This window comes from Anabrus simplex, chromosome 2, assembly GCF_040414725.1.
Source record: "Anabrus simplex isolate iqAnaSimp1 chromosome 2, ASM4041472v1, whole genome shotgun sequence".
Taxonomy (NCBI): Eukaryota; Metazoa; Arthropoda; class Insecta; order Orthoptera; family Tettigoniidae; genus Anabrus; species Anabrus simplex.
Genome location: NC_090266.1, coordinates 1,123,906,127 through 1,123,925,114, shown reverse-complemented (window position 1 = coordinate 1,123,925,114; position 18,988 = coordinate 1,123,906,127). Strand labels below are relative to the sequence as shown.

Genomic DNA, 18,988 nt, shown 5'->3' with positions numbered 1-18,988 from the left:
TAAAACCCTGTGTTTTGAGTTCTTTTGAGATCTCTAGTGCTTTCGATTGACACATTTCACTAGAAACACCCTATCCTAACTCACGTTTTTCTGTCACAAATTTGTGGAGTCTTTCTTCAATTTCTGGAAAAACTGCACTCCGCCCGCGGAACACCATGCGGTCGCCGTTACCTTTTAGAATTTTTTTCCTTCATCTTCCGCCAATCACAAATACACGATTTCCATATATTTCAGCTTCGCTTACAACTTGAAGTTTCTCACGCACAGTAAATGACCACAGATGCCATTTTGAATCCGTCGCTTACTATCGAGACAGCACTTTCACGGGACAGATACGGAACTGGAATGTGAGCATGGTAGACTTCTGTAACCAACAGTCTTGACTCTCGCAAAGTACAATATCTCGCGAGATCAGCTATTCGCACACCCAGTATGCCAGCAACACTTGTGAAACAAATGACGGTTGAGCATCTGCAGCAACGGCTTTCATATTTACCCACATTCTTTGATTTACCGTATTTCATTACCGTACTTTTTGTGTTTACTTGCCACTGTAACTGTATTGAGAAAAAATCGATCTTGTTTTCTAGAAAGTAACTAAAACAGAATAAGATCTGAATGCCCGTTTACATGTGGTAAATTGAGTATGGTAACCTTATTCAAATCTATTTCATTACTCCATGTAAACGTAGTAAATATTTACGAGAATGAATGGCTTGAATACGACCCGCACCCAAGATTTAGAACCAATATTTTGGGGGGAAAAACTGCGGGTGGTATTCGGGATTAATACGGTATTCACTGGCATCTTGGAAGGGAGGGCGCGATCAGTGGTTAAGAGGAAGATGGATGAAAACCAGTGTGGTTTCAGACCACAGAGGGGCTTTCAGGATCAGATTTTTAGTTTGCGCCAGGTAATTGAAAAATGCTACGTGGGGAATAGACAGCTGTGTTTGTTCTGTAGGTCTAGAGAAAGCACGACAGGATAACGAGGGGAAAATATGTTCGCCGTACTGGGGGTTGATTATTACTATAAATCAAAGGCATTTATGTTGACAATTGGGCTTTTTGAAGACTAAATTGATGTCAGTAGGTAAGAAATTCCGCAAAATTGAATGTCAGATTGGTGATACAAAGCTGGAACAGGTAGATATTTCAAGTATTTAGGTTGTGTATTCAGCTCCTGGACGAAACTATCTTTATATCGGTCTGTTTTCAGGCCAACTTTGCTTTATGGGAGCGAAAGCTGGGTGGACTCAGGATATCTTATTCATAAGTGAGAAGTAACAAACATGAAAGTAGGGAGAATGCTTGCTGGTACGAACATGTGGGAACGATGGCAGAAGGGTACTCGGTATGAGGAGATAAAGGCTACGTCAGGAATGAACTCGATGGATGAAACTATACACATAAATTGGCTTCGGTAGTGGGGTCGTGAGGTGAATGGAGGAGGATAGGTTACTTACGAGAATAATGGACTCTGGTGTAGACGGAGACCAAGACAACTATGGTTAGACTCAGTTTCTAACTAGTTGCAAATAGAGAATTGTGGCGACGTTTAATAAATTCACAGAAGCTTGCAGTTCGAATGCTGAACGGCATGAATATGTATATATGTGTGTAAAAGATGCTACAGAGGATTTTGGAGGTACTTAGTTAAATCACAGAGGCTTGCAGACTGAATGCTAAAAGGCATAAGTGTACAGTGAGAATGCATGTATGAGATAATGATCCATTATCTAGCAACCACATTTCCTTAATGTATGTGCCTTCAGCAATTATTCACTTGGGTTCAGCAAGTAGTGTGTTACTGTTATCTGATGATAGTGCAAAGGAACATCTTTGTTAGGGCATACCCAAGCATTTATTTATATGATTAAATTTATTTATTTATTTATTTATTTATTTATTTATTTATTTATTTATATTTTTTTTCAAAGAACAATCTGAACCAAAGCTAGTTATAGTGCTGTACATGTCTCTTGCTTAGATAGCAGGGGCAATTTCACATTATCCAGTTGAATGGTAACAGGTTCTCCAAGCAGTGATACAATTCCTTTCCTTCAGAATCACTCTTAACATTGTTGCATTTTCTGGAACTAAATTGAAATTCTAGAAATATCTTCCTCGTGGTCACTCTGTCTCCTTCAAAATCAGTTGATTCCTTAAGAACTTTAAGTAAATTCTCCACCATAGGAACTTCTTTCTTTGTAACATAAAATTCATGGTCCGTTTAATTATGCACCTATCTACATCATTAAGATTTATGCAGGGTGCTGTAGACCTCTTCTAGCCAGGTGTGCTTGGCTTCTCATTTCCTGTAAGCATCCTCCTCTCCTTATGTATTAAATATTCTAGTAGGAAGTAATATATTTCAGGTACATAAATGCACAACAGTATATCCAGACATTAATATTCATAAAAAATTGAATTTATGAAAGAAAAGAAAGCAAATCTCACTAATCTTTTGTGTCCATAAAGTTTTAACTACTATTGTTAAGTAAGTCAGGTAATGCACTGCCTGACAAAAGAAAAAGCTAAGCATCCAGAAGGAGTGGTCCAATATTATCTAATTTCGGTATATATGTATACCACTGATGTGTGAGTAAATGATTAGATTTACAAGGATATGTAATGTGTAGAACGGCCCACCGGAGTGCGTTGGTGATGGCACCGTCGTGTTGTTGATAATTTGTTAAGTCAGCAGCTGTTAGTCGGACCGTTAATCAAGACATCCAGAGAGGACTTTGTACAGTACAAAGTACCTGCTATGCCTTGCAGGTGCGTTAGAGAGCCTATTCACCAATTGACAGCATTTGACAGAGGCCACATTGTGGGACTGCATGAGGCTGGTTGGTCTTATCATGCAGTTGCCAGTTATGTGGGCCACCCAGATGTCACAGTGTCCCGATGTTGGACTTAGTGGGTACATGAAGGCATCCAATCTTGTCGTGCAGGTTCAGGTTGACCAAGAAACACCACCCCGAGGGAGGACCGTTGTATGGTGTGCCAAGCATTGCGGGATCCCGTAACTTCGGCACCGGCCATCTGCGAACATGTACCGGAGACTCTGCAACATCCTATGAGTTCCCTCACAGTGTCTTGACTCGCATCCGCCGGATTGGGGTCGTACCGCCCCATGTGTCAGTTGCTGTTGACACCAGTACACCAACGTCTGCGTTTGGAGTGGTGCCTTGCCCGGGAGGCGTGGACAGAGGACGACTGGCATCGCATCATATTCAGTGATGAGTCCCGCTTCTCCATAACCTCCCTGATGTCCATCATGTGCGGGTTTGGCGGTGCTGGGAGCAGATCCTGCCCATGTGTGGAAAGACACACAGGCGTAAGCCCTGGCATCTTGGTGTGGGGAGCCATAAGATATGCGTTCAGTTCACTTCAAATAGTGCTTCGGCAGACTTTTACAGCACAGCGATACGTCACAAGACATTCTGCGTCCGCACGTCCCACCCCTTAAGGCTCAGCACCCTGGAACATTCCAGCTGTAACTGCCAATGGCCTGGTCTCTCTCATCTCATAATGTAATCACTTCAATAAAGGCACATGGTCTTTCAGCATATGTAGTTTCATTCACTTTTAACCACTCCTTCTGGGTGCTTTCTTTTTTTGTCAGGCATTGTACATTTAAAAATTCTAATAGTAAAAACTAGTATAAAATTAATAGAAGTGGTGGTAGTTTTTATTTACTTAAGATGTTGGTGTTGTCGAATGTATGATAGTGGTACCCCTAAAGGTTTAGTGCATGAGTATTCTGGCATATGGAAAGAACAGGAATGGTATTGATATGCTGAATTACTTCCACTCATACAGGTTTAGGTGGTGCTTTTCTGGTACATGTTTGATGACCGCGTTTGTCAGTGTGTAAGACGGATGATACTCAAACTTTATCACACAAAGTATGCCATCTTTTTTCACCTAGGCCATGAATACTTATAAAAGCAACACCACAATCACTGGAAATCTGGGTCTTTGTGTAGATCTGTTCTTCACCGGTGTTCTTTTGGCATCTCTACTTTTCATTAGATTGCTCCAAGAATTATTTTGCATTTCATAATCTCCAGTTTCCCAGAATTCACTAAATATCATTACCAACTTTTTGAAAGCAACTACAATAACGAGGAGGATCAACAGTTTTTGGTTTTACCATTTCCTTAGTTTTCACACTGTCTTACTCTTTACCGATATTTCACAATTTTTGTGTGTACATATATTTTCCAGTTTCCATTGACAGGATGCTTCCTAGAACTACTAGGGCACTTCTGTAGTGATTCATTACTTTTGTCATACATCATGATATTATTACTCTATAGTAACACCACACTCAAAGTGACTCTACTATTAATGAAACTCTAAGAAAACTGTGGGTCAAACTCCATTAGACAAGAAAAGCACAAGCCCTTCATAGTATAATAATAATAATAATAATAATAATAATAATAACATAGAACGAACGGGAAAAACTCCAGAAAGCATACAAACTTACATGGTCACATTATAAGAAAAGCATATCAAGACAGGCCAAACTTACATTACAAAACAGTCTTATTACCAGAAGCATTGTATGTGTCAGAAACGACCACAATTGGAGCGTCAGGTATCATAGAGACAGAAAAAATAGAACGTAAAATTCTCAGGACCAATACACAGAGAGGGCAAATGGATGGAACGACCTACCGAAGAGCTGTACCATCACACGGACGGACTCACAGACATGATCAGGAAATGCAGACTTTCTATGGGCACATGCAGAGAATGGACAACAGACTTACTAAGAAAATCTTTGATGTAGTAAACAGTTCACGCAAGAAAACAAATAGGTATCATGAAATAGAGGAAGACTTACGGCAGGTGGGGATCAACAGGCAAATGATAGGAGACAGAAAAGAATTCAGAAACAAAATTAGGAATACAACATTTATAGTAAATGAGGAGAAGACAGGAACATTGTGGACAGAACAAAGGAAACAGGAGCAAAGCCCAAGGTTGAAGGGATTTTGGTAAGAGAAGAGGAAGAAGGGGAAAAAGTGCAAATTGTCTCATGAGATATTAGAGTTCAAACACTGTCCATAAGGCCAAAGATGATATTAATAATAATGATTGTACCGGGAGGTACACCTCAATGCCGCGCATTCAAATTCTGTGCCTAAATGCACTCCTCTATTGGTAAAACAGTGAAACTGAAACTACACCAACTTAGAAATTTACTCAGAAGAATGTCACCACAGAAATATGATGTAATTTTGTTATTGTGAAGTTTCCTGAACTGACTGAATTTCTACTAATTTTGTTTGCTATTCATCAAGAAGTTTGGACATTCTTCCACTACCAAAAAACTATGATCATGCACCCTGGTGAGAGGTGTAAGAAGTTATATTTTAAAGAAGTTTTGTAATTCTAGGATTTTTTAACTGAATGATGTTCATTTATTTTTGGGTTGGCAATATTTCCTTTTGATTTCCACCAGTTTTGAATCTAGCCAATCCCTAATTTCTGTAATTAATTTTCCACCTATCACAGCTTCTTGTTCGATTTTGAGTATTACTTTTGAATTTCACCAATAAAATTAAGATGGTGTGTCCTGATTCATTTTGAATGATCTCGAACCTTCTCTAAAGGTTTATAAACTGCGGCTTTTCACGTTTCTTGGCCAATTGATTGACATCTATCTGAGCGTGTGTGTTAAGCAGGAGGCGGGCGGCCTTTTCGTCGGCAGCTAGAACTGCTACAAGGTATGGCTACATAATTACATCTTTCTTGTTGTAGCTACCTCCGCAGATTATTCCAAGGGGAAGGTCCGAATCTTTAACCATGTAAGCTACGTTTATAAAATGTAAATTTCTTCCGGCTAATGTAAAAATTTCTTTAATCTTTAACTGTAAATCGGGGATGTACCCTCTCGAGCTCCCCTTCATCTTGGTTTGAGGTGACTACGTTTTGTAACGGTTTTTCCTTCTATAATGTGTTAAAGTAATTCCTATACGAGTCACCTCAGTAGTTTGGAATAGCCCCTGTTTCATCAGCCTAGTGCCCTTTCGGTTTTAAGTGTTCATATCTAGGAGTGCAAGTATATGCCTCCATTCATTTTATGTTCAGGCCATTAATTTAACCTGTTATTCTTATACCATGAAGGCCCAGTAGTTTGGGTATTTAATACCCCTGTAATAATAAGTCCCATTTGTAAATGGTGGTTTGAAAGACCAGAGATTGATGTACTGTTACCCTGAATAGGCTTGAGAAAGTGAGAGCCTGTTAGCTCTTTCAAAATGTTGTAACGAATGCCTCTTGAAGGCTAGATGTTGTAATTTTGGGAGCAAGCGCTCTTTGAATTAGGGGATTTCTGCCCTTAAATAAATAATTCTTCTTCCATTTGTAAACTTGTAAAACTCAGGGCTTAAAGCTCAAAATGTTATGGTTCTGAATCTTGGATTGTTCCAAATCTTGTTTAAGGCTTGCTATTTGTGCCTGTAATATTGTTATAACAAAATTGTTAAGTTTGTTTTCGGAAAAGAAATATAACCTAATGTTTTAACCTAATTTTTGATATTGTAGTTAGACCCATTCAAGCTCGCACCTTCTTTAACCTCTTTCTGCTCCACGAGTATCCCCGTAACAATAATAATTAATAATAATAATAATAATAATAATAATAATAATAATAATGAGACTGGTCAAAGAATAAAGAATAAATAAATATTCTTTCTTAAGTTTATTACTTTCATTGTCATAGAAGCCATTATGTTTATTTATTTCAAACAGGTGCAGAAAGACACAATCACTTAGCAAATTGATGACATGGGTCGAAGAGTAAATATCCTTCCCTCCTGGAATTGCACGCTTTCGTTGTCAGTTGTCGTTCAGGTTTGTTGAAAGAATGATCTAAAATGGGTGTAGGTTAAATTGCAGCTAACGAAAATAAAAGCATTAGTTTCCTTAAATAATTCATTCATAATTATGTACAATTTATGTGTTATAATACCAAGATTTATTGTAAACAGTTTTGGAGATTGAAGTGATGAATTGCGTATGTCATGGTGAGACATAGATGCAGACGTGTCGAATTGGCACATACTCCGTTGCTGTTCTGAAAGTTCTAGACAACATTCTTGTATGCCATAAAGCTCAGGAGTATAGTACGTGAACCTTTTCTTGATACCAAGTTCCCATTCAGCACTAGGGAGCTCAGGTATCAAGAAAAGGTTCACGTACTATACGTGTATTTATTTGAACAAGATTTTCACCAGCTTGGACGAAGTATGAGCCAATTATATTTTTATGGAGATGGAGAAGGTAAATTCTAAGTTCCCATGGAGGGATTTAGATCTTTTTTCACCAATAGAGCATGTCAAAAATCAGACCAAAAATCAAATGTAAGGCTTTTCAGGCATTTGCTCTATCAACCAGCGTTTCGTCTTAGGTCTGACACTAGACTCATCAGAGTGGGATGTGTCAGACCCTACCCACTGACGCTGGGGTGTATGCAGGTGAACTTATCAGAGCAAATGTCTGAAAAGCCTTACATCTGATTTTTGGTCTGATTTTTGACATGCTCTATTGATGGAAAAATATCTAATTCCCTCCATGGGAACTTAGAATTTCCATTCGGAATTGCTACGTGGGCAATAATTCCTTCGTGGAGATTTATCTCCCATATGCAGTTATACTGTGTCTCTTATAATGGGCTTCTGATAACTTCACCTGCTTACACCCCAGCGTCAGTGGGTAGGGTCTGTCACATACCACTCTGATGAGTCTAGTGTCAGACCTAAGACAAAACTCTGGTTGATAGAGCAAACGCCTGAAAAGCCTTACATCTGATTTTTGGTCTGATGGAGAAGGTGTCAATAAATCTATTGTAAGGAAGAACAAGAATGATGTAGTTGGCGCATTCGTCTTTGCTATTCTAAGTGCCTCATTTCAGCTGCTCTTTGAGTAGCGTGAGAAAGTGGAATACCATTCTATTTTGTTTCTCTTCTTAACAGAATGGAATAATGGTGAAGCTTCATAGAACACACTTCGAAACATTTTTGTATTGCGGTTTTAACATATTATACACAATTGTTTGTTTTTTTGTTTTTTTCCTGGTGGTTTGCATTTGTTATGCATTGAATTTGCCTGGAAATGTGTTGTATAAATGCTGTGCAAGTATGCTCTCATCTAATACAGTTTTTCATTTATTGTAAGAGTTTCAAAGAAGTGAATTTGGATTGTGTAGCGTTCCTGTCGAGAACAAATTTATTTTGTGTATATTTGTAATTTTATCAGTTGAGCTAGGTTTAAAAAAGAAAACTGTTTTTAAAAATATTAAATGACTGCACAATGTTTGGTTTGTTTGTGTTAACAGGGATGGCAGGTAAAACATGTATATCAACCGGCTTGCTGGCTGACTTGAGGGAAATAAAATACCTCTCGCGGACCAAACACACAACCCCTGTGGGTGGGGGGACGCAGACGAAGAATACACCCACGGTATCCCCTGCCTGTTGTAAGAGGCAACTAAAAGGGGCAACCAAGGGATGTTTGTATTAGAACTATGAAACTACTTGTGATTAGTACCACCATGAGGGGAACACCATGGGTCGCATTTACTTGCGCGTTGTACCACTATGTTGGGTACCAAATAGGTTTGTGATTAGTAGCAACAGTGTGTGTTGCCGGCTTCTTCAGTGCCTGTGATTAGTACCACTTTAGGAGCGACACCATGGTTCTACCTTGCCTATGATTAGTACCACTTTAGGAGCGACACCATGGTTCTGCCTTGCCTATGATTAGTACCCACTATATGAGGAACACCACCGGATAGTGCGGCTCTGTGTGGTTAGTACACGTATGTGATAAACACCATAGGTTTGCGTTGCTTGTAAATGGCACCGCAATGTGCGAAACACGATAGGTCTGTATTCCATGTACGAATTTCATTACCTGCGAGTAGTACCGTACTGTGTGGAATGCTACGAGTCTATGCTACCTTTGATTAGTACAGCAACATGACAAATACCATGGTTCTACTTTCCTAGCGATAAGTACCATTATGAGGGGCCGGTGACTTGGATTTATACCCCTTTAGACTAAAAGCATCATCGATTCAGTATTATGCTATAGATGCAGTCCCTTGGTCAGTAATATTGTTTCATGTCTGTTTCAGTGAATGCGAGACATTACAGGTCGGATCCACTGATTGTTTTAAATTCATATCCATCCATTCATTCTTTATCCTCGCGTTTTGAATTCTGTTCAGTGGAGGATTTTGGACTTTTAATTTGTCATTCCGTTTCGTCTCATTTTGCACCATTAGGGGCCGATGACTTACAGTAGATGTTAGGCCCCTTTAAACAACAATCATCATCATCATCATCATATTAAATAATTGTATATTAGTAGTTTTACCAGCCTTTCTCTCTTTTCAGGGATACAGCCGGTCAAGAGAGATTCCACACCATCACTACCTCGTACTATCGTGGGGCAATGGGAATCATGTTGGTGTATGACATAACTAATGAGAAAAGTTTTGAAAACATAGTGAAATGGCTTCGAAACATTGACGAGGTATGAGCTGTTTTTGTCATTATCTGAGCCTGTATAGATTTTAATTGTAAGTTATGTGTGTATTTGAAGGTGAACATAAACTGCAAATCAGAGGCATCAAAAGCAAGACACGATGTAATGAGCAAATTAGCTTGTGGATTTTTTGAAATGATAAGTTGTGTACTTGTGTGGTGGTTTCTGCGTAAAACTGGAGATTGTATGGTTATGATCAAGATATTGGTAGTCATGTGAAACTGTAAGTTTTTTTGCTTCTCTCTAAGATATCCAATACGGTGATTACAGAACACAACTTTGTTGAAATGATCTGTGGATAACGTCCTGTGTTGTTCAACACTACCCATACCATACGACCATAGTTGGATGATGTGATAGAGAGTTGATTTAACATGTATTCATGCTAGACAACAGCACGTGCAATACAGATAAGCTCCAGTGCTGAGAATGACATTCACCTGCAGTACTAGTGGTGTGACTGAGTAAATGTGATCTAAACTCACTCAAGCACTGGAATAATTCATAGAGGTACCTGATGCACTGAAATATGATGGTTGAAATTGTGGTAAATTTTGTCTTGTTCAGGTGATGTTAACTTTCAAGTTTTGCAGTCTGCTTAATGCGAATGTATGCAAACACTAGAACATACCTGAAAAATAAAATAATGCATTAAAAGAAAATGACAGATTTCATTCTATAATAATACATTCTGTCATATCACTTACATCATGAGTATATGTGAATTAAGTTTACTTTGCATAAACCTGTCATTGATTATGAGTGTGTAATATTACAGGCAAGTGTAAAAAAAAAAAAATCTTATGACAACAAAAACCTTTTTCACTCCTGGGTTATTTAACGAGACAACTGTCTGTCTATGAAATATGTTGGTTTTGTATGCAATATTTAACATTTTCTCCTTCACAAAATGTTCAAAATACTCTAGGTCTAGCGATTCTGGTGCCAAATTAGTATTCGACACATCTGGGTTTGGCACCTGGCAGAAACTGTCCGATCCCACAGCAGTTTGTCACACCACGCTTTCCAAAATTTCTCCAACATTCCCTGCATCACTTTCACCGCTATTGAAATCCGTATCAGAAACAATATCTTCCAGAAACGCAGAATTTTTTGAGGCACATTCTACTGTGTTTTTAATGTTTATGTCTGGGTAACAGAAGGGAAACGTATTCAGGGAATTTAGCAGTTCAGGACAGAGTGAGGTGGCCATCCGGTCAGGGGTGCGCAGCTGTGAGCTTGCATTCAGGAAATAGTGGGTTTGAAACCCCTTGTCGGCAGCCCTGAAGATGGTTTTCTGTGGTTTCCCATTTTTACTCCAGGCAAATGGTGGGGGCTGTACCTTAAGGTCACGGCCACTTCCTTATGACTCCCAGCTCTTTCCCATCCCATCATCACCAGAAGACCTGTTTGGGTCGGTGCAACATAAAGCAACTTGTAAAATTATTCCATGACTGAACTGCGGCCACAATCGGTCGATACCGCTAGGGAGACACGTTGCAGAAACTGAGGCATGCTATAAAGTCGAAACGTCCCGGCATGCTATCGATTCGCATTATCCCTTTTCATGAGAACGCCCATCTCCCCTCTGCCAACTCTATGTGGAGTAAGCTTCAGGGATTTGACTGGGAAACTCTTCAACTACCTCCCTACAACCCAGATATCTCCCCGTGCATTTTTTCTCATCTTTGAAGAGCTGAAGAAAGACAGTCATGGATATTGGTTTGCATCGGATGACATGTGTGACTGGGTTAAATGTGGTTCCGTTAACAGCCCATCAGGTTTTTCAAGAATTGGATTGACTGTGGCATCACTCAGTGGGATAAATGTCTTAACAGTTCTGGTGATTACTTATGAGGTGCGCAGTGTTCTTCTATACTCTTATGGCAGGTGACACGTTTTCATTTTACTGCCCCTTATACATTCTGTACTGTTGGAAATATTTTGAAGAGTTTGTTTGGCCCTTGGTACATTTTCTGACTGGTGTTGTTTGCAAAATGTAAAAATTAACATATCAGTTCAAATCGATCTCTTGGTATTACATCTGAAAAGCACTGTATCAAAAATGACTAGTTTTTGTTGTAGAAAAATGGAACCTTATAGTGGGTCTCTGAACAATGCCCATAAGGAAAAAAAAAATATTAATACAGTGTATATTTCGTCTTCTGAGAGTTTATCTGCCATACCTGTTTGTTTCGCTGATGATCATTTCAACTAATTCTGTGTCGAAAAATAATTCAAACCTTTCATATAAGCTATTAACATTTTCAGCGTCCGGCTCCATGGCTAAATAGCATGCTGGCCTTTGGTCACAGGGGTCCTGGGTTCGATTCCCAGCAGGGTCGGGAATTTTAACCACGATTGGTTAATTTTGCCGGCATGGGGGCTGGGTGTCTATGTCGTCTTCATCATAATTTCATCCTCCTCCTGACGCGCAGGTCGCCTACGGGCGTTAAATCAAAAGACCTGCACCTGGTGAGCCGAACATGTCCTTGGACACTCCCGGCACTAAATGCCATACGCCATATAAAAAAAAGCCCAATTTCAGCACCATTCTTAAGTTTAAATTCACTACTAAATGTGTCCTGCTGCCTAACAAAATTGTTCATAGACAATCCAAACTGTTGTTAAACTAATTCTTTGTTATTGCCACTGTTATTTAATAGCATTTATTACTGCCAAATCAATTTCATTGCTATTAGAACTAATACTAGAACTATCACTTCAGTTATTGTCTGATTTATTCATTATTTCAAGTACAATACTTCACTTGTTATTCAGACTGCAACCTCCCATTCTTCTGCACTGCGCATTGTCGCATCTCAATCTAAGAGCGAGTCGAATAATTATGAGTTGTAGGAGATCACAATGCTTTGAAAAAAAGACATAGGAATCCCAAATAAAGTCAAAATGCGTATGGATTGGTAGTTTACAGATCTATGTAAATTTGAAAATTGAACTATCTAGTCACAGGTCCACTGGAATGCTTTAGAAAGCTAAAGCTAATTATATGTAATAAATTTAATTTTGTGTTCCATATCGACTTACCGCAGTATAACTATAACATTTCATAAATAAGAAATTACAGGTTTGGTCCACCCATTCATTCTTTTAAAAAATTATTGCAAAAAGTACTAAATAGATGGAACAAACCTGTAATTTCCTATTTAACCCTTTGCAGTCCAATTTTCTGTCACATGTTCCAACAGTCTGGTCTAAATTAATTTTGCACATTTTCACCTAGTGAGATTAAACTCAGAACTTTTATTAGTAACTATAATCATATTATTAAGATTATTATATTCTATAAACGTGACTCTAGTGAGTTATTTACAGCTTTATACAAAAGTCTAGTGTCACATTTGTTAGATACGAAAGATAACTGGTCTGAAGAATTTGTTTGTTTTGTGCCTTTCTTCAGTGAAATTTTCACTAGGAAAGGTTTTTACAAATATTTTGGATGCACCATTTAGAAAACACTCAGAATCAAGGTACCAGCCTTAGAACCAGAACTCAGAAATTCAGTAATCTTCTAAAATATGTTGGGAGTAAATGTAGGGAATATTTCATACCTGGGCCAAACTTGTCATTTGACAATTCTGTTGTTGGTTTCAAGGGAAGAATACCCTCTATAACCTGCAACCACAAGAAACCATCTAAGTGGGGGCTCTGTGTGTATGTTTTGGCGGACTCTCTTTGTGGATGCATCGTATCCTTTGTGCCTTAACATGTAAAATTGGCAACTTGCAATGCTGGAGTTCACTACATCTTCATCTTCACCTGACAGTTCTCGAAACTCATCTAATTCAAAAAGCAATCGTCGTCACCGCTGTCTAAATAAACGTGCATACGTATTTCTTCTTCCATACTTGCCGCTTTTATATCGCAAATTCAACCAAGACAATTCGCATTCACAGATACACACACCTAGTACTACACATGTTCAGCACTACTCGATATAAACACAGCTGACAGGCCACGGGTAACCATGGCGATACACGGCTACATATCTCATATTATTTCCATGGAGATAACAGAACGACTTCTTTGTGCACAAAAATTTGCTCAAGAAACGCCAGGGATATCGATCAACCTCAATCAGGTCAAAGAACTTCAATAAATAACTTCTCAGGTGGAACAAAACATAATGTCGACCAGTTACAATAAACCAATGGACCGGAAAGGGTAAAGAAATTTGTATAGTTATATTATACTGTAAACTGAAGCCAATATACGCTCTGGTGGTGATAGAGACTTTCTTAAATTCATTGCGAGCAAATAAAGTATTCACTGGATCAAGGCAACATAAATATCTGCACAATCATGCAGTGAACCACGCTTCTGCTGGAAAGCAGCAGAAATTTAATAAGTCTATAAGTGTTCAGGTGGAAAGAGATCAGACTTTTCAATCTCTAAGAAACAAGGTTCTTAGGTTAACGCAGTTTTTAGTTTCAATTATTATTTTAAATTAACACCTGTTTCACTGAATTTTGTCGCAATAAGTTGTTTCTTGCTCTGCATATTGATGTAAATATTGTATATTTGTGCTAATTTTGTTTCCATCTAGGCTCTCTTTTGTTTGTTTTTTCATTTGCTCTTTCATTATGTTTTTTAGCATTTTTTCAACTTATATTCTGTAAATTATTCCAACCCCCCTAATTTTTTCACTGAAGATGGCTCAAGCGAGCCGAAACATGTTTAAAATTGTTTGCTCCATCTAATGACGGAATATATGATGTATTGAATAGGAGGATACTCTCATTTTTCGCCATTGTGAAGTGAAAACCGTCAATACGGAATGATTCTAATATCTTGTAATGATGGGATTCACACTACAAAATTGCAATGTTATAATTAGATATGGTTAGTGTGAAACAGTATTAACCCTTTGCGGGCATTGGTAATCCATGGCCGTAGATGCCGTTAAACTTGAAAAATAAAAAAAATGCATGCAGCATTTCAGAAAATTTACGAAGACGATGAATATATGTGCAAATTAACCACATACCTTGTTTAAGAGTGGAAACCTAACTTTGAAGTGGTCTGAAGAGACATAATACTTTTTCACTGGAAGAATGATGCAAGGGACGCTCCATGACAGTGGTTAGCTTTAAGTACACATTAGTCCTTTGTATGTCTACGCAATCCAAGCCGGGAAGCTGGAAACGGGAAATGAAGATGATGATCTCTACCCATTAGTTCCATTTCTTGAAACGGTGTTGGGGATGAGGTGAGATGAATTTACATGGTGCGTTTATACTGCCGGGTGCCCTTCCTGATGTCAACCTCTGTTGAGGCCTAGTGAAGATGATATGGTGAGTGAAACTGGGTAAGTAGCTGGAAAGAAATGGGTCTGGCCTAGGAATAGGAGCTGTCCCAGCATTTGCCTGGAAGCAAAAATTGGAAATTGCGGAAAATCATTCTCAGGAAAGCCAACTATGGGAATTGAACTCTCATCTCCCGAATGCAGACTTAAGCTATTCTGCTTGGTACACATTAGTCCACTGTTATGAAATACATGTACAGAAAGCTACTTTCAGTGATGTTTTGATGTCATTTTGTATTTTTGTTCATCAAAAGGTGGAAAAATTAGTCAAAGAACAGTCACAGAAGTTGAACCCCTCGCTCCGCACAAGTAACATAAATGAATATACTATAGGGCTTGTTTCATTATAAACATTTGATGGCAATATTATAAACGAGAATAATAGTTGTGGTGCCGGTACTGTTACGGTCGTATGTACGTCCCATCCACTCTGCCGTTGCCAGTGTCGCTTGTGTGGTTGTTGCTCTGTCACATACACTAAAATCAGGCACTTCTTTGTATCATCCAATATTGACACTATATTCTTAATGCTCATCTGTTTTTTGCGACACATATTTCACTAGAAAATACGTAATAAGCACGCACATGAAAAGACTGCTTCGTGCCAACATGTGTATTATGCAGCTTTCACTAACAGGAGAAAAACTATTGCAAGATACTGAGGGGATTTGCCTCATCAGTAGAGCTCACGGAACAACTTCTGCTATATATGAGCGTATTTGTGTACCTCCTTGGCTAGTAAAACCGCAAAATTGGAATGAAACCCATTTATGTGTGTCCGCCCAAAGAAAAAGAAATATAGAGTATCTGTATATTTTTCCGCCCGTGAAAGGTTAACTATGGACATCGAATTGAAGAGTAGTATTTAAGATGTTTGAGAGTAAAACTGTTATTACATCACAGTTCTAAAAATGAGGTACTTAGCGTGAACAGAAGTTATCTGTTCGATGTCTGGACTTCACAAGTGCGGCACACACAAGCATCTGCTGACGATGGAAATTATTGCTTCTGAGGGCTACAACTTAGTATTATTGTTGACCAGTTAGTTTAGAATTCAAAATGATGAGTTAAGTGATTTTTATTATGGTGCCACGCACACATTTTTTATTGTTGAAAATAATTAATAGGATTCACACCACCTGATCTGGAAAACCTCACTTTATGGTACAAAATTTTGAGAATAAAACTCGCGTGATAAGAAAAAGTTCAAAAAGGTATTTAATCTCCATCGGTGTCTGAAGAACTTTGATTGGTAGGGTTGGCGGCAGGGCTGACACAAGTGATTGCTCTGTACCCTTGCAGATGAAATATTGGCTAACCAAACACTTTATTTTTGATTTTCTATTGTTCTTAGTTGCATTCAATACAGCAACCTCGCCCTTTTATCATCTTCCCTTACAGCTGGCTTCCTTACTTCCAGTCCTAGCATCATTTGTTTGAGGGGACAGAGTAACTGTCTGCTTGCTGCGATGCATTGTTTGGGGAGAATTGTTCTCTCTAGCTCAAACTTTCCTTTTTCGCAGGGTCTGCTGTTTTGCAGGCCAGTCGCCACTTTAATTCGATCAAGGGCATCCTGAGGAGACACATTGGTGTGCTGCATGTTGTCTTTCAGCTCGTGAAGCCACTGCTTCTTAAGTCACCCGAGGGGCTTGTATCTGTCTGGGTTGTGGCACAGGTCGTCTTGGCTACTGATTCCTGATCGCTACACACACTATGACTATAAAGAAGCCTTCCGCATTTTCTCGGTTATGGGCGCAACTGCCATCATTGCTTTGGTATTACTGTTCTTGATACGATGACATTGCATCAGACCATGCGCCCAGCGACGCATACGCATCTTAGTGACATGTAGTGCTTGTTCATGTTCAATGGATTCTGGCGAGCATTCAGAACTGTAGAGGGCGACTGGATATACGATACACCTGTAAATCTTGGGGTTCAGGTGGATGAGTTGTGGTCAAAGAGGATTCTACTGTCTTGCCTTCACTTCAGCTGGCTCATGTTGACATGTACATGGGCATCAGTTAGGATGTCACCATCTGAACAGATAGGCAAATAAAGTATTTATTCTGCTCTACTTTGAGATCCTGGTTACGCACATGGATGGTCCCAGGTGTCTGCGATCTGCACTCCATGTAGTAGTGATTGGATTTTCGATTCATTTTACTGAATTGATTTGTTTCCACTCACATTATAGTGATCCAATTCACAGCGCATTAGTCACCATTCCTGTTATCTGTGTAGGGTGTACTAATGGCAGCAAGCAATTGCATTCGGTGCCCGCTGCTGCTATCTAATCTTCATTGTATGAACTGCTTTCCTATACATCATCCAGCTTTCAGATGCAGATTTCTCCTGCAGCCTCCTCTTTGAATCTTGATGTTACGATGCCTTTCCCCCCACAGTGACAAATCCATTAAATAATCATATAGAATTAGATGAAAAAATACCTGTACACACAATCAGTGATATGCATTTAGAGCTGTTGCCCAGCTGGCAGATTCCCTATAAATTGTTTGCCTAGTTTTTCCTTAAATGATTTCAAATAACTTAGAAATTTCACTGTATTTACAGTTTTCTGATTCAACATATTTTTAGTGTAAGTTATTGCGTCTGTTGGCTCACTCTCTGTCCACGTACACCAGTGATGTCATGATTCGATGATTGATGTCTTGTGCAATGATGCGACATACAAACTGAGAAAATACTGAGCGGTTCTTTCCAATATAAAACAGATAATATTTTGAGTGTTTATGGGCATGGGCGTGACTCATAGTCATAGGGTATGCTGAGATAGCGGAGTTGAATCAGTTATCTGTTAACTATGTTATAATACTAAGATTCATTAAAATAACCTATTAGCCTACCTATTTACTAGCCACTGTGGAATTATGTTTTTAACACTGCAAATAAATCCAACTGTTATTTTGAACCTCCCTGTAAGAACAGGACAGTGAAGGCAAGTGGGTATTAAATTCAAATGAGCTCAGAACGAGGGTCCGTTATAGCATACGATTCTTTCAGTGAACCGTGCCTCTGTATGTCTTGTGCGCAGCGGAAGTTCGGCTCCCCGCCATTGTCCAGTGCTCCGATAATAAACTGTGTTGTCTCTCACTGATCCACGAGTGCACCACTCAGCACTGTCTGCTGCGAGTCAGCTGAATCTTGTGCTGTGAGCATGCCTTTACTTTGTTTCAATGCACTCGGACAGTTGAATGAATTGAATCATACACTCCGCGGCCAACACTGTTATGTAATCGGTTTTCATTATGTTCAGCCGTAGTCCATTCTTGTTGAAGAGTATGGGTTTCTTCTGCAGCCAACAGGACATCATCAGCATGTAGGAGTGTCCATGGTTGTGGAGTTTGGATATCAGCTGTTACCATGTCCGTACACTGTGAAGAGCAGGGGCAAGAGGGCTGAACTTCGGTTGGTGCCGACCTGATTGGGGAAAGGAGATATCTCTGCTGGACATCGCAATGCACTGCTACATTTACAATACAGGAGATATGTACAATGGACATACATCTCGGGAACACAGCGCTATCAGAGAGCACACCAAACCAGTTCATGAGGAACTTGATAAATCCCTTCTCCAAGTTCAAGAAGGCCAAGTGGACAGGTTTGTCTTTATAAATAAGGAACTTCATCTCATTTGTCCGTATTGAACTGAGATCACAATTGAATTAAAAATCTTGTAGGTTCCACCTTTTTCAATACATATATAATGTTGTTAGATGGTTTTTACAACATATATTTTATTGCAGAACTAGTTTCAGCGCTCATTTAGACACCATCATCAGCTGCATAATAAGTAAAGAAAAACTTGGCGATATAACAATGTACAACAACATATTGATATAATTAACTCCTTAATATCAATGTTATGTTAAGTTTAAAAACTCTAGTTTACAACAAGATAACCCTTGTGAGTCAAAAAAATATAAAATCTCATCTCTGAGTGATGAGTTGTCTTCAATATTCAGTGATGGCTATTATTCTATACACTCGTAAACATCAAGTTCATATGCAATCTTAAAATTGAAAATTTAGAACGGAATACAGTCCTATAATGCTAAAATGTTCATT

The 18,988-nt window shown here is 38.9% G+C and overlaps 1 protein-coding gene across 1 annotated transcript in view; it reads left to right on the top strand.

Moving 5' to 3' along the window:
- The window catches only part of Rab10 (RAS oncogene family member Rab10), an 82,129-nt gene that overhangs the window by 25,535 nt on the left and 37,606 nt on the right, over positions 1-18,988 (top strand). The window contains exon 3 of the mRNA XM_067142080.2: positions 9,423-9,561. Coding sequence (XP_066998181.1) covers positions 9,423-9,561 — 139 coding nt within the window. The remainder of the gene's footprint in view (positions 1-9,422; positions 9,562-18,988) is intronic.